At 39.3% G+C, this 24,188-nt stretch overlaps 2 protein-coding genes across 2 annotated transcripts; one reads left to right on the forward strand and one right to left on the reverse strand.

The window, feature by feature from the left end:
* Window positions 1-957: 957 nt before the first annotated feature.
* Window positions 958-6,508, reverse strand: LOC134859722 (uncharacterized). The gene is made up of 7 exons (XM_063876393.1): window positions 6,492-6,508; window positions 4,524-4,642; window positions 4,089-4,433; window positions 3,672-3,995; window positions 3,165-3,281; window positions 2,431-2,495; window positions 958-2,133 (listed from the first exon to the last, which is right to left on the reverse strand). The coding sequence occupies exons 2-7, from the start codon at window positions 4,564-4,566 to the stop codon at window positions 1,987-1,989; spliced, it is 1,041 nt and encodes a 346-aa protein (XP_063732463.1). The 5' UTR covers window positions 4,567-4,642; window positions 6,492-6,508; the 3' UTR covers window positions 958-1,986.
* Window positions 6,509-10,201: 3,693 nt separating this feature from the next.
* On the forward strand, window positions 10,202-23,563 carry LOC134860116 (uncharacterized). The gene is given in 14 exon segments (XM_063876958.1): window positions 10,202-10,275; window positions 10,422-10,751; window positions 11,034-11,141; window positions 11,144-11,380; window positions 11,518-11,655; window positions 16,779-16,837; window positions 16,933-17,065; window positions 20,200-20,528; window positions 20,594-20,690; window positions 21,734-22,063; window positions 22,346-22,693; window positions 22,831-22,962; window positions 23,103-23,161; window positions 23,257-23,563. Coding segments are annotated over 14 exon segments (2,478 nt in total). The 5' UTR covers window positions 10,202-10,232; the 3' UTR covers window positions 23,392-23,563.
* Window positions 23,564-24,188: the final 625 nt, after the last annotated feature.

The following is a 24,188-nucleotide window of genomic DNA, read 5'->3' on the forward strand; positions in this document are numbered from 1 at the left end:
AGGATTCACTTTTCTTTCTGGTCTTAGAGCATCTGTTTTTAAAGCAAAAGCAAAGTCACAGCTTTTTCTGTCAGTGTAACAGCTACACTGACAGAAAAAGCTTTGGTTTACCATTTCTCTTCCTTTGACCGACCGCTGAATTTGTTTACTCGGAAGACACCTGCCCTACAGGATATGTAGTAAGGTTAGAGGTGCAAGAAGGGAAGTGTTACATAAGGAAACATAAATCTAATTTTAGTTTGACCATTGTAACTCATAGCGTGGATCTGCTGTAACTTCACACAAACCTGTAGTAGACCAGTAAATATGTAGCACTCTGTTTATCAACAACAACCACCAAAGAAAGACACTCTCACTGACAATGCATGACTGTAATACTGTATTACTGAAAAGGTGAGGTTTGTATTACCCTCCTGGAACATGAAACATTCGAGAATGACAAAGAACGAAATGTGACTGTGAAAGCACAACCTATTTTGGAAGCCCAACCACAACCATGCTCAACTTTCCACTCGTCATTTGTTTGTCAAATGGTCGTCCGTGCACCCATAACTACAGAAAATTAAAAGGCAACATGCATATGTATTTATTGATAATAATATATATTTAACAGCCTTTTTGTGAGGTGAATGTGAGAAATGATAATAGAGTCAACAAAGTGAATGGTGTTACAGCTCACTCTATACAGTATTCTGTGCTTTTCCTGCTGATGTGTTTCACTGCTGATCACTGACAGTGTGGGCGGGTCGTTGCTGATGATGTGGAACATTTTAATTCGTCCTTGGTTATTTAAACACTCACACACTCGCTTTGTGTTTGATTCAGGGGGGAAATTTAATTTAATTATAAACAATCATAAATCATCAAATAGTCAGTAGGCTACATGCATTCAGAAAATGATTTCAGTCAGACAACTCACGTGTTTCATTAATATGTTTATTAGAAACAGTATGTAGTTTGAGTTTGGCGTCTAGGCTCGGGCCTCATCACTCCACATATTAACATAGAACATTGAGTGATGATTAGATAACTATCCCCCGAGCCTACAGATGGAAGCTGGGGAGGAAGCTGGGGTGGTGGTGGGGCAGGCGAGCATCGCCAACGTGAACGCAGCAGCAGCAGCAGCAGCAGCAGCAGCAGCAGCGAGGTGAACACATTAGCAGCGTGGAAACAGCAGTAGTAGCAGCAGCTGCATTAGCGAGGCAGAGGTAGGCGGATCCAACAGCTTAAATAGAGCGCCAGATTAGGAGACTATGTTTGGTTGGTTGCAAGTGTGACGAGGGGCGTTATGTGCGAATGTATCATTGGTGCTCGAGTTGACTGCCTGAACTAGCTCGCAGGCTTCACTCCATTACATGAGCTATTGACAGAAAAATCTCCTGTTTGTTGAGTCATTTCATTTTTCCCAAAAGGCTGATGTTACAGATGTTTGGTGGCAAGTAAGCACTAGACTTTGAAGTCGGAGACCTCTTTTTTGAGTCCTATGTCATAACCAAACTCTACATTTACTTTGTAAAATCGTTCACAAATCGGTGTCTTTATTTTAATCATAAATATATCTTGAAGATTAGTTAAAGGATACCTATCATTAAACTGGATGACTGAATGTTTTTTAGTTTTCGAACAAAGGATTTTTAGTTATAAGATATCAAGCTCTGCAATATTTTTTTTCAGGTCGGTTTCGCATGTTGGGTGACTTTCCTCCACTAATGGGAAAATCAGTGATTGTTGCCCTGAGTTCCTCACCGCAGACTTTGATGAAGGACGAAATCCAAGCTTATTTTATCTACGGCTATCCTGGAATTCACATACTGTGTATTTTGGCTTGCAGTGGCTGTGAATGAAGATACAGTAACTCAATATGAGGGGACACTATAAATATTAAGTTGTATTATGTCCACAAAAAAAAACAGAAGCAAACAGTTCCACAGACTTGTTGTCATAGATTAGACCTTACAGTAATGCTGGCTCACTTCCTGTATCAATTCATTCAGAAAGCTGGTTGTGGTGATCTGCTCTAACAACAGAGTACATGCAATCGTTTGGCATTTCTCTCTCCTTTCTCCTTTCTCCTTTCTCTTTCTTTGTTGAAAAATCAATTGATGAATAAGTCACTGCCTTCGCTTCATCATCCTGCAAAATAAAACGTGCGTCAATGACAAACCTTTGAGCGGTTAAGTGACTTTAACATGCAGTATAGACCATATCTAGAGTATAGATTGCTTTGCAGTGATCTTTACAAACTTTCTGTTGTCTCATTTTCAGTCATCAGTTACTATTTCTATACCTTCTATACCTAAATGCATCAATCTTTATCAGGGAAGTTGGTTTATTATACTGTTGTATCATTTGATTATAAGCTGTGTCTTGAACAGATGAGCTGACAAATAAAGTCAGATCATCATATAAAACACACCACCACATATTTACCATATCATTTGACTGACCCCCAGTCAACATGTCAGGTCCAAGATGATGGGAAGCACTCACTGCTCCTGTTTGAATGTAAAACACGGTTTCAGACCACATCACTTCAATTTTTGTCACCCTCAAATTGGAGGAAACTGAGGACACCCACATTTTCAGTGGTTTCCTCACATTGACTTTATGTAATGTGCTCAATTCGCCATCAGTGATGTTGTTATAAATCGGATAAAGTTATTTGCTCAAGGCTACCTGGATAATGTGTACTTCTGTGATCAGACAATCAGTAATTACTGCTGCAATAGGAATTCTGTATTACACACAATAAAATATAATAATATATCATTTTGCATTCAACAATAAGTGTAATGACCTCAGGTTTACAATGATGTTACACTATGACACAAAAAACAAACCAACATCTCCAGAGTTAACATTATTGAGTCAGTAGTTGTGGCCATGGTGGTTTTGCACACGGTAAAGGTATTTGACTATTTCCACTCTCATCTTAATTATTCCATAGAAACAACAATGTACAGTATGTTGAGTCAACAAATGGATATTGATGCCTTTTCCATAATTCCATCATTTTTTGAGTCAATATGAAGTGTTGTGAAAACTCCCATCCTTTCAATCATTGTCTGTTTCACATCCAAGTAATTGTATGCATTTAGATGAACAGATAGTTAACGTTCCACCTTAAAAAGTATAACGGAAACTAAAGTATAATATGAGCCTACCTTTGCAATTTTGGCAGCATGTCCTTCGATATCCATAGAAAATCAGAAAGGCAATCACAGTCACACAGCAGGCCAGCAGCACTCCAAGCACAAGGACAACTGGGTTCAGTTCTGTTTCTGAAAAATGATATAATTATTGAAGTTGGGGAGCGAGTTTGTGGACATACACCGCAAGTAAGTATATTTTAAATATGATATTAAGCCTGAAGTACCTTCATCTTTTATTTGAGCTTAAGACTTAAAACAAAAACAATGAAAACTGTACATTTATAAATGCTGAGAAAAGTTATTCTTACGAAGGAATGCGTTTCAATGTTTGCATAATGCATGTTGATAGGAGGTCAATCATCACTTACAATTAATCTCTCAGTAAAATAATTGTTAAGTATGGTTGTAATTCATGACTGTATCCACTCTTCTTCAACCTTCTAAACAAACTAACTTATAAACTTAATATTAATATACATTAACATGTAAAAATAATGTTAATGATACTTTAAAACTTACTCCTCTCCACTGTAGTTCCTTCCCCAAACAGGATCTGTCCACATGTAGCCACAGCACAGTAGTAAGTCCCTTCATCAGAGGAGTTGTGAATAGTTTTGGAAAGACTGTAGCCACAACTTCTTTCCTTTTGTTCCTTACTGTAAATGATGCTTGGATGGGATTCTCCTGATCCAGATCTGAACCAGTACACATGGTGTTCACCTGGACACTGATCTGCGTTTTCTTTGTTTTTGGAGAGGAGTGAACACTGGAGGGTCACTGAGTCGCCCTGCTGGACAGACTCGGTCTCCGGGCTTTGTTTCACGAAGAAAGATTTCTGTTGATCTGTGTAATTCAGTAAAAAAAAAAACGGAAATGATCTATATTATTTGTTTGACATAAGACTTAACACAAACACTGAAAGTAATAGATATTTACCATTCACCGCCAAGAATATGCTTCTGCCAAAACTCTGTGAATACGTTGCTCCAATGACAGAGAAATATGTTGCTTCGTCCTCTTTGCTGACATTTCTGATGGTAAAAATATACTGAGTTTCCCCTGCTGTTGCTGTGAACCGTGTGTCTAAAAAAGGTTCAATTAGTGATATTTTGCCAACAATTACTTTAAAGACTGGCCGGGCCATTTGTCCAAGAGTCTGCTTGTTCAAGGAAAACGTTTTGTCCTTTTCCTCTAAAACTGGCCAACCAAAAGTAAAATTTCCACCAACTTCTACCACAGCCATAGAGATCTGTTGAGGATCCTCTGCCGTTTCAACCAGAGCTAAAGGAAAAATACAAAGAAAAAGGTTATTGGAGGAGATCATCATCAAATGGTATTGTCTTTCATACAGGAGTAAAGAGTTGCCCTTACACATTGTACAAAGTAGAATCAAAGCAGCCAGTTGACCGATCATTGTGGTTCAGCACTGTCGTCTTGCGCTACTGCTGCTTTCCACCCAAATGAAGGTTTGTTCACAAGATGATTGAGGTCTAAAAGTAGCAATAGTGATTGGTTGAAATGTATAAAATGACCTTCCCCCTTCATTTAGAACCTTTGGTCCAATTTCTTTTGATAACAGATCTCTATGTTCTGACCTTTTTTTTCAAATAAGCCTCTTTATTTAGACTACATTAAAATATGTTTTCTGTTTTTTGGTGCTTAGTTAAGAAGTACAGGATGTATTTAAACAGCAAAACCCTATTGACCCATTTCACGGCTGTATTTATTCATACCAGCATAAGAACAACAAATGACATGCACTGAGCAGAAATGTGTTCAGTGTCTCGCTGTTCAACAGACCGATGGCTGTGGTTAATAGAGGTAACACACAAGGAAAGCGATGGGGGAAAATGACAACTGCTATCTGAAAACAACGCATGTTTCAGATGATTTTGTAAAGAAATGACACCCCAAGTTCAAGAGATTTGCAGATTTCAAAAGGTTCCTTAAAAGTCACAGAAAGCTAATTCCTCCACACACTAAAGACATTGTTGGAGTTGCTCAAAGCTGTATCTTTCGCTCTATGCTGTTATGTTCCATAACACAACGATACGCACAGTGTAGGTGGCATCGCCTCCAGGTTTGATTGACAGCTGTGGGGGGAGGTGAGAGGAAATATCACCAAAACCAAGAGAAGTGAAGAGCTTAAAGGTTAAAGTTTGTTTTGAAAGAGGGCTCACGCTAAGACAGAGCATTTTTGTTTTCTCAAGTTTAACAATATTATAGAGAATCGCTGACTTTCAGTTTTTAAACACCAAATACTCCCCTGCTATAGTGGCAGTGAACTCCAAAGCATGACTTCTTATATTTTAGATTTGACTGAGTACTGAAAGTTTTGCCTTTATTCCCTTGACATGATTTTTGACATCCTGTATTTGAAACTTTATTGTTTTGCAGCAAGCCATGAACATGTGTGATTCTCTAATGAATCAGGATTTAACCAGAACCCTAACTATTACTCATTTAACAACAGACATTTGAATCCATTATAGTTCGAAAGCACATACTTAAAACCAGTGACATAAGGGACGAGGTCATGCCCTTTATGATTTCAAATGTTATAGTAACGTCTGAGGGAAAAAGTGGTATCAAATATGTTGCATAGCATACATCTTATCTTTCATGTTTGCTATGTGAGCTTTAAGAAGGAGAGACAGAAGCATGGCTGACAAGAACACATGGGGAACATTTTGTTGTTGTTAATGCAAAATAGAAAGTCAGAAGACAGCTACTTCAAAGACTCGAGCACTCCGTCTTTCAGATCTCTCATCCCTTTGTAAAGACGTTCTGCTTCAGAACAAGAAGCAAAGCCACTTGCAACAGCTACACTGACAGTCATGCGTTGTGGTGGGCCATTTCTCCAACCTTTGACCAAGCATCAGCGCTGTTACTCAGAACAGATGCGACTATGGGCTTCAACAGGATGTGTAGTGAAGTGAATGCTACAAGAGGCTTCAGCAGGTTTTTATCATTGCCATAGTTTAACTGATGCTCAAAAACACGTCTATCTCTAGGTTATTTTTGAAGATGCAAAAGCATCTATGTAATTTATAATCAAACTGTTTTGATTCATTAAAAATATCATTCAACAGGCTGCCATTCTATCACCAAGTTAGATCACGGTTCCAATTCTCGTTTGACTCAAAGACGGGGGTTAGATCAGAAAATGATGCGCACCTCCCCTCTCTAATTCAGATAAAAGGCAACAACTAGCAGTAAGGTTCAATGAAAAAGGATTCTACTTGTCATTTGAAAGAAAAAAATATATCAGCAGAGCAAGCCCAGCTTCCTGAAGTGTATAGAGAGAGGTACAAGTGTCCCTTTGTACCCATAACTTACTGTGAAGCCGAACCAAAGCAGTGCTTAAGTTTCCATGCATCATCTGGTTGTCAGTTGCGAGTGTGAATGCATTTATATCTGACTGTTTGTGTGAAAGCACAAGGTGTGTTTTGGCTTGTTGTCAACAATTGTTGACCCAGAAGAAAGCCACAAACCACAACGTTCTGCTCTGACAAATGTTCTGTGAATGTTTGCCATGTAGATAGATACATTTTTATCTTTCTAATTTTATTCTCTATACATCTTGTTGTCAAGGGGGCGGGTCATGATTCATGACATGCAGCATCTGATTGGCTGTATTTTAGATGGTTTTTGAAGTTGTTTGAACTTCATAGAAATCTGTTTCTTGTAGCTCCCCCAACTGTTTGGTATAATAATACAAACAAAGTGAGCAACCTTTACCTGCGTGTCAATTTTAGCAAAGACTGCTGGTGCTGTAATGTGTGCTGATTGGAAGGTCATATTTTCCACCTCGTGCAAAGCCGACATGATGACTGTCAAATCTGTTTGTTTTTTTTAAATGTATCCTCCCATGTAATGGACAGTTTAAAAACATCCTGCAGAACGATCTAAATGAACTGCTGACCCCAGTGGATGAAGTAGGCTGTGGCTCAGCGGATAGGGGAGCACTGGTAAAATCCCCACTGCAGTCAGGATGTCGTTGTGTCCTTTTCTCTCGTGTTTGCAATTAATGAAGTGTGCACATATTTCATTTCTAATTCTGTTCAGTGGCGATTATTGTTCTGTTCTTATGGTAACCATAGTAACACAATTTCGTAACACATGATGCAAATTGTTATAGTTTTAATGGCTTTTAATGGTGATATTCTCCACCTTTAATATGTGTGTAACTGTTAACTTACATTTTGCGCAAAGTCTGAGGCATACAGAGGTACAGTTATTATAGTTCAAATACACAATATGTCACTCATTTGAACACCAACATTAACCCATGTCGATAGTTATGTATCTGTGAGAAGTGTATTTCAGCCACAATAGGGCAAGGGTCTGCCGGTCAGATGTTTTGGATACCCTAACTTCACATCTAGTGCAATTGGTACACCAAAGATTTTTCTGTTGTATGAAATCGCTACACTAGGGAGTGCAGTGAAATCTGGTACTAACAAAATACATGGCAGGGGCAGTGAGAGACTTGTTAATATACTGAACATGAACTGCAACTTCCGCATTTCACCACAACTTGGTAAAAATGGTGGGGGGTCAACTGAAAACCTCCATCCTTCTAGTCCCTCAGCTCTTTGTAAAGGCCTTCATGTTTGGTATGAGAAGAAGCACAGCCGCATCCAACAGCTCCACTGACAGACACGCTCATTTTCTGACACACTGACCAACCATCAGGGCTGTTTATTGAAAACACTCTTGACTATTGGGTTCATCACAATATGTAGTTAGGGGAAGTTGCAAGAATTTTTCTATAGTCTCCAATGTGCTCAGTAAAAGTCCCGGTGAAAAGAGGCAACCATCTACTCTTATATGCATCGTCCAAAGTACTCTGCTGTAAGTGCAGCATTAATTGCACATTGGACAGCTTTTTATTGATTATCTGGCAAAGTCCTGCACTTGACACAAAGTGAATTTAGCTGTTAGTGAAAAAAACTGTTTACCCCATTTTCACTTTTAAAATGAGCAGTGCAACTCACCAGTGAAAAAGGTAGAAGCGCCCCTCTCAGTTGACACCTTAGTTTGAAGCCAAACCACAACAATGCAGAAGTTTCCATGCATCATGTGTTTGTCAGTAGTGACTGAATGCAGGTCAATCTGTTTCTGTCAGCCTGCCAAATGAAGGCAGTGCTGTGCACATAAAGTAAAAAATAGATGGTACGAAGCAGGACTAACACAAATGATATGCAGGGATGTGTTGGAAATTACATCTTACAGATGTGACCTGCTGTGTCCACCTTTCTGCTTTCTTTACATTCAATCGTGGCTATATTTTAAAGTGGGTGCTATGGGGGTGAATACAGCCTTGTGTCAGGGAATCGTTGATTTCTTATTTATTTTGAACTTTCTTTGACCAGAAAAGTCCAATTAAGAGACAATACCTCTTCTGCCAGTGAGTCTAAGAGGGGCAGAAAGTGAAAAGTTGAATACCAGGTACAAACCCACTCAGTTAGATAGCATCATAGAACAACAACAAACAATCGGTGGCGTATATTTACACTTGTTAGAAATGACAGCATTTTTCTGTAAAAACGAATCACAACATATTTTTTAATATTTCAAAAAGGCTAAGGATCCCACGGTAAGATATGCTTTGAGGCTTGTTATACGCCCACAAGGCAGGACTTAAGTGAAACGTTATTTGTATTAAGAACACCCTTATGTCAAACCTATATCATCTGTCTCAGGGTTTAAAATAGGTTGACTCTGATGAAGCTATTAACCCCAACTCAAGCGGTCTAAAAATTGTTGTTGCAACGACAGCAATTGTTTTGTGTCTATTTTCAGTCTCTAGAAACCCACACTCAATCTCAAGATCAAGGGCTGTATTGTCATATGCACGGATGCTATGTAAATATGGTAAATATAAACTTAGGTCCCAAGCTACTCTAACAATCTAACATAATATATATATACAGGACATCCTCCAGAGAAAAAAAATACACAGGTCAGAAACTGTAAATCTAGTCTCAGGACAAATGTGTTCCTGTGATACTCTGAGAGTGTTGCTCTGCTTCTTCCTCTCTAAAGCTCTCTGAAATGAAGTGTATTGTAGAGGAGGGATGGTTTAATGGCCCAACTCTGTGCCGGGCTCTTCCTGCTCAAGTGACTGACAGTCAAAGGGGGCGGGTCATGATTTATGACATGCAGCATCTGATTGGCTGTATTTTAGATGGTTTTTGAAGTTGTTTGAACTTCATAGAAATCTGTTTCTTGTAGCTCCCCCAACTGTTTGGTATAATAATACAAACAAAGTGAGCAACCTTTACCTGCGTGTCAATTTTAGCAAAGACTGCTGGTGCTGTAATGTGTGCTGATTGGAAGGTCATATTTTCCACCTCGTGCAAAGCCGACATGATGACTGTCAAATCTGAGTTTTTTTTTAAAAATGTATCCTCCCATGTAATGGACAGTTTAAAAACAAACATCCTGCAGAACGATCTAAATGAACTGCTGACCCCAGTGGATGAAGTAGGCTGTGGCTCAGTGGATAGGGGAGCACTGGTAAAATCCCCACTGCAGTCAGGATGTCGTTGTGTCCTTTTCTCTCGTGTTAGCAATTAATGAAGTATGCACATATTTCATTTCTAATTCTGTTCAGTGGCGATTATTGTTCTGTTCTTATGGTAACCCTAGTCACATAATTTCTCGATGGTCAATAGTAAACACTATTGTATAGGTGGAACACATTTAAGTGGCTTCAAAAGGTATTTGTTTGCCCATGCTCCTCAGACATCCTGAGTTTGCCACTCATTTGTATATCATACATTTGTATATCACACTGGAGAGAGTCCGTTTTGTTTGAATTTCATCTGCTGTGTGTGTTTACGCTCTGCCAGTTATAGGAAACCAACATGAAACATAAAACAGAAGCATGCTTTTGGTGTTTCATGTGTTTAGGTTGAAACAATGGTTGATGTCATTTCCACTGTGGTAGCACAATGAAATAAGGAGGCCAATCAGGTTGCTCTAAAATTGTAACCTCCCACTTTATATGATTACATTAAGGCGAAATATTAGAGTATGATCTAATTTAGCGGCAACCACTGGTGAAAGAAAATGCTGATCATAGTTTATTTACTGCTGATGCTTAGAGCTGGGCGTAAGTATATATACTATTACTATTATTATTATTATTAGACTCCAGATATATTATATGCATTGTCAAGTTCAGATAAAGATGTAACAGGGTGCTAATTGTTCCTTATGTATCACAAATCAATCATCTGTGTGTTCATTATTTTTCAGGAGGCACACACGATCAGATCTTTGAGACAAAGACTGTTGGTGTCGGGGAGGATGTGTCTTTGACTTGTATGCGCCAGACAACTTTGAACCCTACAAACCTGTTTTGGATCAGGCTTGTTCCTGGAAACTTTCCTGAAGTCTTGGGAGGAACATTTTCTTTTAATTATGATGGTGATAACAAGATTTCTCGGATTACAGCAAAACAAGGGCCTGGAACCTTTCTTCTGCAAATTAGTCAAACAGAGCCAAGCGATACTGGAGTTTACTACTGCGTAAAAGTAGACAAACTTAACATGACATTTTTGAATGGGACATTTCTGAGAGTTAAAGGTAAATCATTTATACTGTTTATTCTTGTTATTACTGTTTACTCCATAGATTCATTTTATTGTATTACTTTCTAAATGTGTTATCTAGTTTAAGCCCCTTTTGTTTAATATGTTATCTTAATACTTTTGTCTTTTATCTTTGCTGACCCTTTCCGGGGTAACATTGTAAATTACCTCACAGGGAAATGCATGAATGACTTCTGATCTCTGAAATGAAATACAGCAAACATAGATTTCACCTTTCTTTAAATGTATCCTTTATCTATGCATTTATATTTTCCAGGACCTGAACCAGGTATCACCTCCATTATTCAAAGCCATCAGTCTGATCCAGACCTCCCAGGAGACTCGGTGACTCTGCAGTGTGACGTTCTCTCAAGCAAAACTTGTCTTGAGAAACCAGTTTGTACTGGTTCAGAGCTGGATCAGAAACATCTCATCCCAGTGTAATCTACACCCATAAAAACAGTGGATATGATTGTGAGAATAGTCCTGAGGCTAGCTCTCCAAAGAAATGTATCTACAACTTCTCTAAAGTCGTCAGCTCCTCTGATGCTGGGACGTATTACTGTGCTGTGGCCGCATGTGGGGAGATATTATTTGGAGATGGAACAAAACTGAACAATGAAGGTAACTGCAGAGCATTTACACATCTTGAACAATCATTCATTTTGAATCTGGTGGAAACCAAAATCCAATGTCATGCATTGTTATACTGCCCAAAAACTTTTCATTCTAAACATTTGCTGCTTTTCTCTATGATTTAGCACCTGAGTTGTGGAATCAGCCAGAGACGATCACAGTTCTGGCTCTGTTGGTGCTAGTTGCAGCTTTGGCTATGAGTCTGATTGTTAACGCCTTCCTGATTTACACTATCAAGAGGAAAACTTGTGATTGTTGCAACGGTAAAAAAAGTTTCTCATACGTCAATCTATCAGACAGTTATTGGGCAAAGCTGACTTTTTTACATTACATTTACAATACAAATTTGTATAATATCACCTGCATCATATGTCATCAAATGTATTTTATTGTTTAATACAGCTTCTGTTTCTCTGCAAACAAATACCATGACAGCTACCGGTGATCAGGAGAGTCAGCAGGTACGGTGATAATAGAAAAGGTGTGAGGATGTGTATTTTCTACATGTAAATGATCGTTTTTGACAACTTCAACATTTTTCCATACATGTTTGCAGAGAAATGAGGACTCAATCATTTATTCTGCACCAACTTTCACCAAGAAGAAAACTGGCAGAGCGGACAGAAAGAATAAACACTCAGCAGAGGGAGAGACAATTTACTCCACTGCCAGGTCTTAGTGATGGACTAACAATAAACTGGATTTTCTGATTAAATCTTACAATGTTGTAAATATGCTGCTTCACTTTCAGAAACTGGAGACATTTTATAACCTGGAAAAAAAAAAACACTTTGAAATGATGTCCAACCTGCTTTAAATCCTTGTATAACCTTTAAAAAATAAAAGTGCATTGGTTAACATGATGCAAATTGTTATAGTTTTAATGGCTTTTAATGGTGATATTCTCCTCCTTTAATATGTGTGTAACTGTTAAATTGCATTTTGCGCAAAGTCTGAGGCATACAGAGGTACAGTTATTATAGTTCAAATACACGATATGTCACTTATTTGAACACCAACATTAACCCATGTCGATAGTTATGTATCTGTGAGAAGTGTATTTCAGCCACAATAGGGCAAGGGTCTGCCGGTCAGATGTTTTGGATACCCTAACTTCTCATCTAGTGCAATTGGTACATCAAAGATTTTTCTGTTGTATGAAATCGCTACACTAGGGATTGCAGTGAAATCAGTACTAAGAAATGGTGACAAAAGAAATACATGGCAGGGGCAGTGAGAGACTTGTTAATATACTGAACATGAACTGCAACTTCCGCATTTCAGCACAAGTTGGTAAAAATGGCGGGGGGGGCAACTGAAAACCTCCATCCTTCTAGTCCCTCAGCACTTTGTAAAGGCCTTCATGTTTGGTATGAGAAGAAGCACAGCCACATGCAACAGCTCCACTGACAGACATGCTCATTTTCTGACACACTGACCAACCATCAGGGCTGTTTATTGAAAACACTCTTGACTTTTGGGTTCATCACAATATGTAGTTAGGGGGAAATTGCAAGAATTTTTCTATAGTCTCCAATGTGCTCAGTAAAAGTCCCGGTGAAAAGAGGCAACCATCTACTCTTATATGCATCGTCCAAAGTACTCTGCTGTAAGTGCAGCATTAATTGCACATTGGACAGCTTTTTATTGATTATCTGGCAAAGTCCTGCACTTGACAAAAAGTGAATTTACCTGTTAGTGAAAAAAATGTTTACCCCATTTTCACTTTTAAAATGAGCAGTGCAACTCACCAGTGAAAAAGGTAGAAGCGCCCCTCTCAGTTGACACCTTAGTTTGAAGCCAAACCACAACAATGCAGAAGTTTCCATGCATCATGTGTTTGTCAGTAGTGACTGAATGCAGGTCAATCTGTTTCTGTCAGCCTGCCAAATGAAGGCAGTGCTGTGCACATGAAGTAAAAAATAGATGGTACGAAGCAGGACTAACACAAATGATATGCAGGGATGTGTTGGAAATTACATCTTACAGATGTGACCTGCTGTGTCCACCTTTCTGCTTTCTTTACATTCAATCGTGGCTATATTTTAAAGTGGGTGCTATGGGGGTGAATACAGCCTTGTGTCAGGGAATCGTTGATTTCTTATTTATTTTGAACTTTATTTGACCAGAAAAGTCCAATTAAGAGACAATACCTCTTCTGCCAGTGAGTCTAAGAGGGGCAGAACGTTAAAAGTTGAATACCAGGTACAAACCCACTCAGTTAGATAGCATCATAGAACAACAACAAACAATCGGTGGCGTATATTTACACTTGTTAGAAATGACAGCATTTTTCTGTAAAAACGAATCACAACATATTTTTTAATATTTCAAAAAGGCTAAGGATCCCACGGTAAGATATGCTTTGAGGCTTGTTATACGCCCACAAGGCAGGACTTAAGTGAAACGTTATTTGTATTAAGAACACCCTTATGTCAAACCTATATCATCTGTCTTGTGGTTTAAAATAGGTTGACTCTGATGAAGCTATTAACCCCAACTCAAGCGGTCTAAAAACTGTTGTTGCAACGACAGCAATTGTTTTGTGTCTATTTTCAGTCTCTAGAAACCCACACTCAAGCTCAAGATCAAGGGCTGTATTGTCATATGCACGGATGCTATGTAAATATGGTAAATATAAACTTAGGTCCCAAGCTCCTCTAACAATCTAACATAATATATATATACAGGAAATCCTCCAGAGAAAAAAAATACACAGGTCACAAACTGTAAATCTAGACTCAGGATAAATGTGTTCCTGTGATACTCTGAGAGTGTTGCTCTGCTTCTTCCTCTCTAAAGCTCTCTGAAATGAAGTGTATTGTAGAGGAGGGATGGTTTAATGGCCCAACTCTGTGCCGGGCTCTTCCTGCTCAAGTGACTGACAGTCAAAGGGGGCGGGTCATGATTTATGACATGCAGCATCTGATTGGCTGTATTTTAGATGGTTTTGAAGTTGTTTGAACTTCATAGAAATCTGTTTCTTGTAGCTCCCCCAACTGTTTGGTATAATAATACAAACAAAGTGAGCAACCTTTACCTGCGTGTCAATTTTAGCAAAGACTGCTGGTGCTGTAATGTGTGCTGATTGGAAGGTCATATTTTCCACCTCGTGCAAAGCCGACATGATGACTGTCAAATCTGAGTTTTTTAAAAAAATGTATCCTCCCATGTAATGGACAGTTTAAAAACAAACATCCTGCAGAACGATTTAAATGAACTGCTGACCCCAGTGGATGAAGTAGGCTGTGGCTCAGTGGATAGGGGAGCACTGGTAAAATCCCCACTGCAGTCAGGATGTCGTTGTGTCCTTTTCTCTCGTGTTAGCAATTAATGAAGTGTGCACATATTTCATTTCTAATTCTGTTCAGTGGCGATTATTGTTCTGTTCTTATGGTAACCCTAGTCACATAATTTCTCGATGGTCAATAGTAAACACTATTGTATAGGTGGAACACATTTAAGTGGCTTCAAAAGGTATTTGTTTGCCCATGCTCCTCAGACATCCTGAGTTTGCCACTCATTTGTATATCATACATTTGTATATCACACTGGAGAGAGTCCGTTTTGTTTGAATTTCATCTGCTGTGTGTGTTTACGCTCTGCCAGTTATAGGAAACCAACATGAAACATAAAACAGAAGCATGCTTTAGGTGTTTCATGTGTTTAGGTTGGAACAATTGTTGATATCATTTCCACTGTGGTAGCACAATGAAATAAGGAGGCCAATCAGGTTGCTCTAAAATTGTAACCTCCCACTTCATATGATTACATTAAGGCGAAACATTAGAGTATGATCTAATTTAGCGGCAACCACTGGTGAAAGAAAATGCTGATCATAGTTTATTTACTGCTGATGCTTAGAGCTGGGCGTAAGTATATATACTATTACTATTATTATTATTATTAGACTCCAGATATATTATATGCATTGTCAAGTTCAGATAAAGATGTAACAGGGTGCTAATTGTTCCTTATGTATCACAAATCAATCATCTGTGTGTTCATTATTTTTCAGGAGGCACACACGATCAGATCTTTGAGACAAAGACTGTTGGTGTCGGGGAGGATGTGTCTTTGACTTGTATGCGCCAGACAACTTTGAACCCTACAAACCTGTTTTGGATCAGGCTTGTTGGTGGAAACTTTCCTGAAGTCTTGGGAGGAACATTTTCTTTTAATTATGATGGTGATAACAAGATTTCTCGGATTACAGCAAAACAAGGGCCTGGAACCTTTCTTCTGCAAATTAGTCAAACAGAGCCAAGCGATACTGGAGTTTACTACTGCGTAAAAGTAGACAAACTTAACATGACATTTTTGAATGGGACATTTCTGAGAGTTAAAGGTAAATCATTTATACTGTTTATTCTTGTTATTACTGTTTACTCCATAGATTCATTTTATTGTATTACTTTCTAAATGTGTTATCTAGTTTAAGCCTCTTTTGTTTAATATGTTATCTTAATACTTTTGTCTTTTATCTTAGCTGACCCTTTCCGGGGTAACATTGTAAATTACCTCACAGGGAAATGCATGAATGACTTCTGATCTCTGAAATGAAATACAGCAAACATAGATTTCACCTTTCTTTAAATGTATCCTTTATCTATGCATTTATATTTTCCAGGACCTGAACCAGGTATCACCTCCATTATTCAAAACCATCAGTCTGATCCAGACCTCCCAGGAGACTCGGTGACTCTGCAGTGTGACGTTCTCTCAAGCAAAACTTGTCTTGGAGAAACCAGTTTGTACTGGTTCAGAGCTGGATCAGAAACATCTCATCCCAGTGTAATCTACACCCATAAAAACAGTGGATATGATTGTGAGAATAGTCCTGAGGCTAGCTCTCCAAAGAAATGTATCTACAACTTCTCTAAAGTCGTCAGCTCCTCTGATGCTGGGACGTATTACTGTGCTGTGGCCGCATGTGGGGAGATATTATTTGGAGATGGAACAAAACTGAACAATGAAGGTAACTGCAGAGCATTTACACATCTTGAACAATCATTCATTTTGAATCTGGTGGAAACCAAAATCCAATGTCATGCATTGTTATACTGCCCAAAAACTTTTCATTCTAAACATTTGCTGCTTTTCTCTATGATTTAGCACCTGAGTTGTGGAATCAGCCAGAGATGATCACAGTTCTGGTTCTGTTAGGTGCTGCTTTGGCTATGAGTCTGATTGTTATCGCCTTCCTGATTTACACTATCAAGAGGAAAACTTGTGATTGTTGCAACGGTAAAAAAAGTTTCTCATACGTCAATCTATCAGACAGTTATTGGGCAAAGCTGACTTTTTTACATTACATTTACAATACAAATTTGTATAATATCACCTGCATCATATGTCATCAAATGTATTTTATTGTTTAATACAGCTTCTGTTTCTCTGCAAACAAATACCGTGACAGCTACCGGTGATCAGCAGAGTCAGCAGGTACGGTGATAATAGAAAAGGTGTGAGGATGTGTATTTTCTACATGTAAATGTTCGTTTTTGACAACTTCAACATTTTTCCATACATGTTTGCAGAGAAATGAGGACTCAATCATTTATTCTGCACCAACTTTCACCAAGAAGAAAACTGGCAGAGCGGACAGGAAGAAAAAACACTCAGCAGAGGGAGAGACAATTTACTCCACTGCCAGGTCTTCAGTGATGGACTAACAATAAACTGGATTTTCTGATTAAATCTTACAATGTTGTAAATATGCTGCTTCACTTTCAGAAACTGGAGACATTTTATAACCTGGAAAAAAAAAAACACTTTGAAATGATGTCCAACCTGCTTTAAATCCTTGTATAACCTTTAAAAAATAAAAGTGCATTGGTTAACATGATGCAAATTGTTATTGTTTTAATGGCTTTTAATGGTGATATTCTCCTCCTTTAATATGTGTGTAACTGTTAAATTACATTTTGCGCAAAGTCTGAGGCATACAGAGGTACAGTTATTATAGTTCAAATACACGATATGTCACTTATTTGAACACCAACATTAACCCATGTCGATAGTTATGTATCTGTGAGAAGTGTATTTCAGCCACAATAGGGCAAGGGTCTGCCGGTCAGATGTTTTGGATACCCTAACTTCTCATCTAGTGCAATTGGTACATCAAAGATTTTTCTGTTGTATGAAATCGCTACACTAGGGATTGCAGTGAAATCAGTACTAAGAAATGGTGACAAAAGAAATACATGGCAGGGGCAGTGAGAGACTTGTTAATATACTGAACATGAACTGCAACTTCCGCATTTCAGCACAAGTTGGTAAAAATGGCGGGGGGGGCAACTGAAAACCTCCATCCTTCTAGTCCCTCAGCACTTTGTAAAGGCCTTCATGTTTGGTATGAGTAGAAGCACAGCCACATGCAACAGCTCCACTGACAGACATGCTCATTTTCTGACACACTGACCAACCATCAGGGCTGTTTATTGAAAACACTCTTGACTATTGGGTTCATCACAATATGTAGTTAGGGGGAAGTTGCAAGAATTTTTCTATAGTCTCCAATGTGCTCAGTAAAAGTCCGGTGAAAAGAGGCAACCATCTACTCTTATATGCATCGTCCAAAGTACTCTGCTGTAAGTGCAGCATTAATTGCACATTGGACAGCTTTTTATTGATTATCTGGCAAAGTCCTGCACTTGACAAAAAGTGAATTTAGCTGTTAGTGAAAAAAAATGTTTACCCCATTTTCACTTTTAAAATGAGCAGTGCAACTCACCAGTGAAAAAGGTAGAAGCGCCCCTCTCAGTTGACACCTTAGTTTGAAGCCAAACCACAACAATGCAGAAGTTTCCATGCATCATGTGTTTGTCAGTAGTGACTGAATGCAGGTCAATCTGTTTCTGTCAGCCTGCCAAATGAAGGCAGTGCTGTGCACATAAAGTAAAAAATAGATGGTACGAAGCAGGACTAACACAAATGATATGCAGGGATGTGTTGGAAATTACATCTTACAGATGTGACCTGCTGTGTCCACCTTTCTGCTTTCTTTACATTCAATCGTGGCTATATTTTAAAGTGGGTGCTATGGGGGTGAATACAGCCTTGTGTCAGGGAATCGTTGATTTCTTATTTATTTTGAACTTTATTTGACCAGAAAAGTCCAATTAAGAGACAATACCTCTTCTGCCAGTGAGTCTAAGGGGGGCAGAAAGTGAAAAGTTGAATACCAGGTACAAACCCACTCAGTTAGATAGCATCATAGAACAACAACAAACAATCGGAGGCGTATATTTACACTTGTTAGAAATGACAGCATTTTTCTGTAAAAACGAATCACAACATATTTTTTAATATTTCAAAAAGGCTAAGGATCCACGGTAAGATATGCTTTGAGGCTTGTTATACGCCCACAAGGCAGGACTTAAGTGAAACGTTATTTGTATTAAGAACACCCTTATGTCAAACCTATATCATCTGTCTCAGGGTTTAAAATAGGTTGACTCTGATGAAGCTATTAACCCCAACTCAAGCAGTCTAAAAATTGTTGTGGCAACGACAGCAATTGTTTTGTGTCTATTTTCAGTCTCTAGAAACCCACACTCAAGCTCAAGATCAAGGGCTGTATTGTCATATGCACGGATGCTATGTAAATATGGTAAATATAAACTTAGGTCCCAAGCTCCTCTAACAATCTAACATAATATATATATACAGGAAATCCTCCAGAGAAAAAAAATACACAGGTCACAAACTGTAAATCTAGACTCAGGACAAATGTGTTCCTGTGATACTCTGAGAGTGTTGCTCTGCTTCTTCCTCTCTAAAGCTCTCTGAAATGAAGTGTATTGTAGAGGAGGGATGGTTTCATGGCCCAACTCTGTGCTGGGCTCTTCCTGCTCAAGTGACTGACAGTCAAAGGGGGCGGGTTATGATTCATGACATGCAGCATCTGATTGGCTGTATTTTAGATGGTTTTTGAAGTTGTTTGAACTTCATAGAAATCTGTTTATTGTAGCTCCCCCAACTGTTTGGTATAATAATACAAACAAAGTGAGCAACCTTTACCTGCGTGTCAATTTTAGCAAAGACTGCTGGTGCTGTAATGTGTGCTGATTGGAAGGTCATATTTTCCCCCCCGTGCAAAGCCGACATGATGACTGTCAAATCTGAGGTTTTTTTTTTAAATGTATCCTCCCATGTAATGGACAATTTAAAAACAAACATCCTGCAGAACGATCTAAATGAACTGCTGACCCCAGTGGATGAAGTAGTCTGTGGCTCAGTGGATAGGGGAGCACTGGTAAAATCCCCACAATCCAGCTTTCTCTCGTCTTGTGATTACCCATGTGTATTTAGTCCCTTTTTCCCTTTTGTCTGTTGTTTGGTCGTCGTCATTTCTTCCCTGATCCCTTCCATGTTACCTGCCTGTTCCTGTCGCCCTTCATGTCTGAAGCTAAGTGTTTTTCATGTCCTGTGTTCCCCTTGATTCGTGATTTCATCAACAGCTTTTGAATAAAGCTCGCTTTTTGTTTTTGACCCTTACCTGCTTCCCCTTAATTTACTGCACTTGGGTCCAGTTTCCCCAACCCTGACAGAACGACCGAACCAATAAATGGACCCAGCAGTACTTTTTGAGGATGCTCCTGTTGAGTTTTCCTACAACATTTTATGTATTTATGGAGAGTGGAGGAGAGCAGGTTCTAAAGAGGCTCAGGACGCAGCTCTTCTTCATGCACGCCGGGAATGGGCAGCTAAGCCATGGTTCGAGAACTCACTGCCGGACTATTTAAGGACATTTGTCAATTCCCCAAAAAGCCTGCACTCTTTCCTTAAACTTCGTGTCACAGCCATGACGCTTCCTGCAGCCAAGCCTCCTGCACCCACGCTTCCGGCTGAAGTTTTGGCCCTAGCAGCCGCGTACCCGTCTGTAGTTCCGGCCCTAGCAACCATGTTTCCAGGCCAAGCCCTGGCCGCCATGCTCCCAGCTGCAGTCCGGCCGACTCTAGCCCCGCCTGTCCTGTCGGCGGCCCGGCCGACTCCAGCCCCGTCTGTCCTGCCGTCAGCTTTTCTGTTGGGGGTCCCGCCATCACCTGTTCCGATGGGGGTCCCGCCAACACCTGCTCCGTTTGGGGTCACCTGTTTCGCCGGGGGTCCCGCCAACTCCTCACCCCGTCAAGTCGGTGGTCCCTCCGACACCTGTTCTGTTGGTGGTCCCACCAACCCATGTCCCTGTCCAGTCAGGGGCCCCGCCGACTCAAGCTCATGATCAAGGGCTTGTCCCCGGGCCGCCTGCCCGAATCCCGCCTCCAGACCCCCTCCACCCACCCTTTTGGCCTTGGTCATGCGTTTTGTGTTTTTATTTTGAAATGTTTTCCCCTCTTGTGTCACTCGTTAAGCTTCACTTCCTGTCTGCGTTTCCCTCCTGCGCCTGATTGTGTCATTGTGTTCACCTGTTGCCCCTGTGTTTCTCTTCCCCCTTCCAGCTGTCTCTCGTCTTGTGATTACCCATGTGTCTTTAGTCCCTTTTTCCCTTTTGTCTGTTGTTTGGTCGTCGTCATTTCTTCCCTGATCCCTTCCATGTTACCTGCCTGTTCCTGTCGCCCTTCATGTCTGAAGCTAAGTTTTTTTCATATCCTGTGTTCCCCTTGATTCGTGATTTCATCAACAGCTTTTGAATAAAGCTTGCTTTTTGTTTTTGACCCTTACCTGCTTCCCCTTGATTTACTGCACTTGGGTCCAGTTTCCCCAACCCTGACAGTAACCCTAGTAACACAATTTCTCGATGGTCAATAGTAAACACTATTGTATAGGTGGAACACATTTAAGTGGCTTCAAAAGGTATTTGTTTGCCCATGCTCCTCAGACATCCTGAGTTTGCCACTCATTTGTATATCATACATTTGTATATCACACTGGAGAGAGTCCGTTTTGTTTGAATTTCATCTGCTGTGTGTGTTACCGCTCTGCCAGTTATAGGAAACCAACATGAAACATAAAACAGAAGCATGCTTTTGGTGTTTCATGTGTTTAGGTTGGAACAATGGTTGATGTAATTTCCACTGTGGTAGCACAATGAAATAAGGAGAGGCCAATCAGGTTGCTCTAAAATTGTAACCTCCCACTTCATATGATTACATTAAGGCGAAACATTAGAGTATGATCTAATTTAGCGGCAACCACTGGTGAAAGAAAATGCTGATCATAGTTTATTTACTGCTGATGCTTAGAGCTGGGCGTAAGTATATATACTATTACTATTATTATTATTATTAGACTCCAGATATATTATATGCATTGTCAAGTTCAGATAAAGATGTAACAGGGTGCTAATTGTTCCTTATGTATCACAAATCAATCATCTGTGTGTTCATTATTTTTCAGGAGGCACACACGATCAGATCTTTGAGACAAAGACTGTTGGTGTCAGGGAGGATGTGTCTTTGACTTGTATGCGCCAGACAACTTTGAACCCTACAAACCTGTTTTGGATCAGGCTTGTTGGTGGAAACTTTCCTGAAGTCTTGGGAGGAACATTTTCTTTTAATTATGATGGTGATAACAAGATTTCTCGGATTACAGCAAAACAAGGGCCTGAAACCTTTCTTCTGCAAATTAGTCAAACAGAGCCAAGCGATACTGGATTTTACTACTGCGTAAAAGTAGACGAACTTAACATGACATTTTTGAATGGGACATTTCTGAGAGTTAAAGGTAAATCATTTATACTGTTTATTCTTGTTATTACTGTTTACTCCATAGATTCATTTTATTGTATTACTTTCTAAATGTGTTATCTAGTTTAAGCCCCTTTTGTTTAATATGTTATCTTAATACTTTTGTCTTTTATCTTTGCTGACCCTTTCCGGGGTAACATTGTAAATTACCTCACAGGGAAATGCATGAATGACTTCTGATCTCTGAAATGAAATACAGCAAACATAGATTTCACCTTTCTTTAAATGTATCCTTTATCTATGCATTTATATTTTCCAGGACCTGAACCAGGTATCACCTCCATTATTCAAAGCCATCAGTCTGATCCAGACCTCCCAGGAGACTCGGTGACTCTGCAGTGTGACGTTCTCTCAAGCAAAACTTGTCTTGGAGAAACCAGTTTGTACTGGTTCAGAGCTGGATCAGAAACATCTCATCCCAGTGTAATCTACACCGATAAAAACAGTGGATATGATTGTGAGAATAGTCCTGAGGCTAACTCTCCAAAGAAATGTATCTACAACTTCTCTAAAGTCGTCAGCTCCTCTGATGCTGGGACGTATTACTGTGCTGTGGCCGCATGTGGGGAGATATTATTTGGAGATGGAACAAAACTGAACAATGAAGGTAACTGCAGAGCATTTACACATCTTGAACAATCATTCATTTTGAATCTGGTGGAAACCAAAATCTAATGTCATGCATTGTTATACTGCCCAAAAACTTTTCATTCTAAACATTTGCTGCTTTTCTCTATGATTTAGCACCTGAGTTGTGGAATCAGCCAGAGACGGTCACAGTTCTGGTTCTGTTAGGTGCTGCTTTGGCTATGAGTCTGATTGTTAACGCCTTCCTGCTTAACACTATCAAGAGGAAAACTTGTGATTGTTGCAACGGTAAAAAAAGGTTTCTCATACGTCAATCTATCAGACAGTTATTGGGCAAAGCTGACTTTTTTACATTACATTTACAATACAAATTTGTATAATTTCACCTGCATCATATGTCATCAAATGTATTTTATTGTTTAATACAGCTTCTGTTTCTCTGCAAACAAATACCGTGACAGCTACCGGTGATCAGCAGAGTCAGCAGGTACGGTGATAATAGAAAAGGTGTGAGGATGTGTATTTTCTACATGTAAATGTTCGTTTTTGACAACTTCAACATTTTTCCTTACATTTTGGCAGAGAAATGAGGACACAGTCAGTTATTCTACACCAGCCTTCACCAAAAAGAAAACTGGCAGAGCGGACAGGAAGAAAAAACACTCAGCAGAGGGAGAGACAATTTACTCCAATGCCAGGTCTTCAGTGAAGGACTAACAATAAACTGGATTTTCTGATTAAATCTTACAATGTTGTAAATATGCTGCTTCACTTTCAGAAACTGGAGACATTTTATAACCTGGAAAAAAAAAACACTTTGAAATGATGTCCAATCTGCTTTAAATCCTTGTATAACCTTTAAAAAATAAAAGTGCATTGGTTAACATGATGCAAATTGTTATAGTAATGGCTTTTAATGGTGATATTCTCCACCTTTAATATGTGTGTAACTGTTAAATTGCATTTTGCGCAAAGTCTGAGGCATACAGAGGTACAGTTATTATAGTTCAAATACACGATATGTCACTTATTTGAACACCAACACTAACCCATGTCGATAGTTATGTATCTGTGAGAAGTGTATTTCAGCCACAATAGGGCAAGGGTCTGCCGGTCAGATGTTTTGGATACCCTAACTTCTCATCTAGTGCAATTGGTACATCAAAGATTTTTCTGTTGTATGAAATCGCTACACTAGGGATTGCAGTGAAATCAGTACTAAGAAATGGTGACAAAAGAAATACATGGCAGGGGCAGTGAGAGACTTGTTAATATACTGAACATGAACTGCAACTTCCGCATTTCAGCACAAGTTGGTAAAAATGGCGGGGGGGGCAACTGAAAACCTCCATCCTTCTAGTCCCTCAGCACTTTGTAAAGGCCTTCATGTTTGGTATGAGAAGAAGCACAGCCACATGCAACAGCTCCACTGACAGACATGCTCATTTTCTGACACACTGACCAACCATCAGGGCTGTTTATTGAAAACACTCTTGACTATTGGGTTCATCACA

This window comes from Eleginops maclovinus, chromosome 23 (genome assembly GCF_036324505.1).
Source record: "Eleginops maclovinus isolate JMC-PN-2008 ecotype Puerto Natales chromosome 23, JC_Emac_rtc_rv5, whole genome shotgun sequence".
Lineage (NCBI taxonomy): Eukaryota > Metazoa > Chordata > Actinopteri > Perciformes > Eleginopidae > Eleginops > Eleginops maclovinus.

Excerpts from the sequence above, each read along its gene's own strand:
- LOC134859722 (XM_063876393.1), bottom strand. The coding sequence starts at position 4,566 with ATGATCGGTCAACTGGCTGCTTTGATTCTACTTTGTACAATGT. Across the intron at positions 3,996-4,088 it reads CATATTCTTGGCGGTGAATG|ATCAACAGAAATCTTTCTTC; the intron begins GTAAATATCTAT and ends TGAATTACACAG. Across the intron at positions 2,496-3,164 it reads ATGCTGCCAAAATTGCAAAG|GAGCAGTGAGTGCTTCCCAT; the intron begins GTAGGCTCATAT and ends ACATTCAAACAG.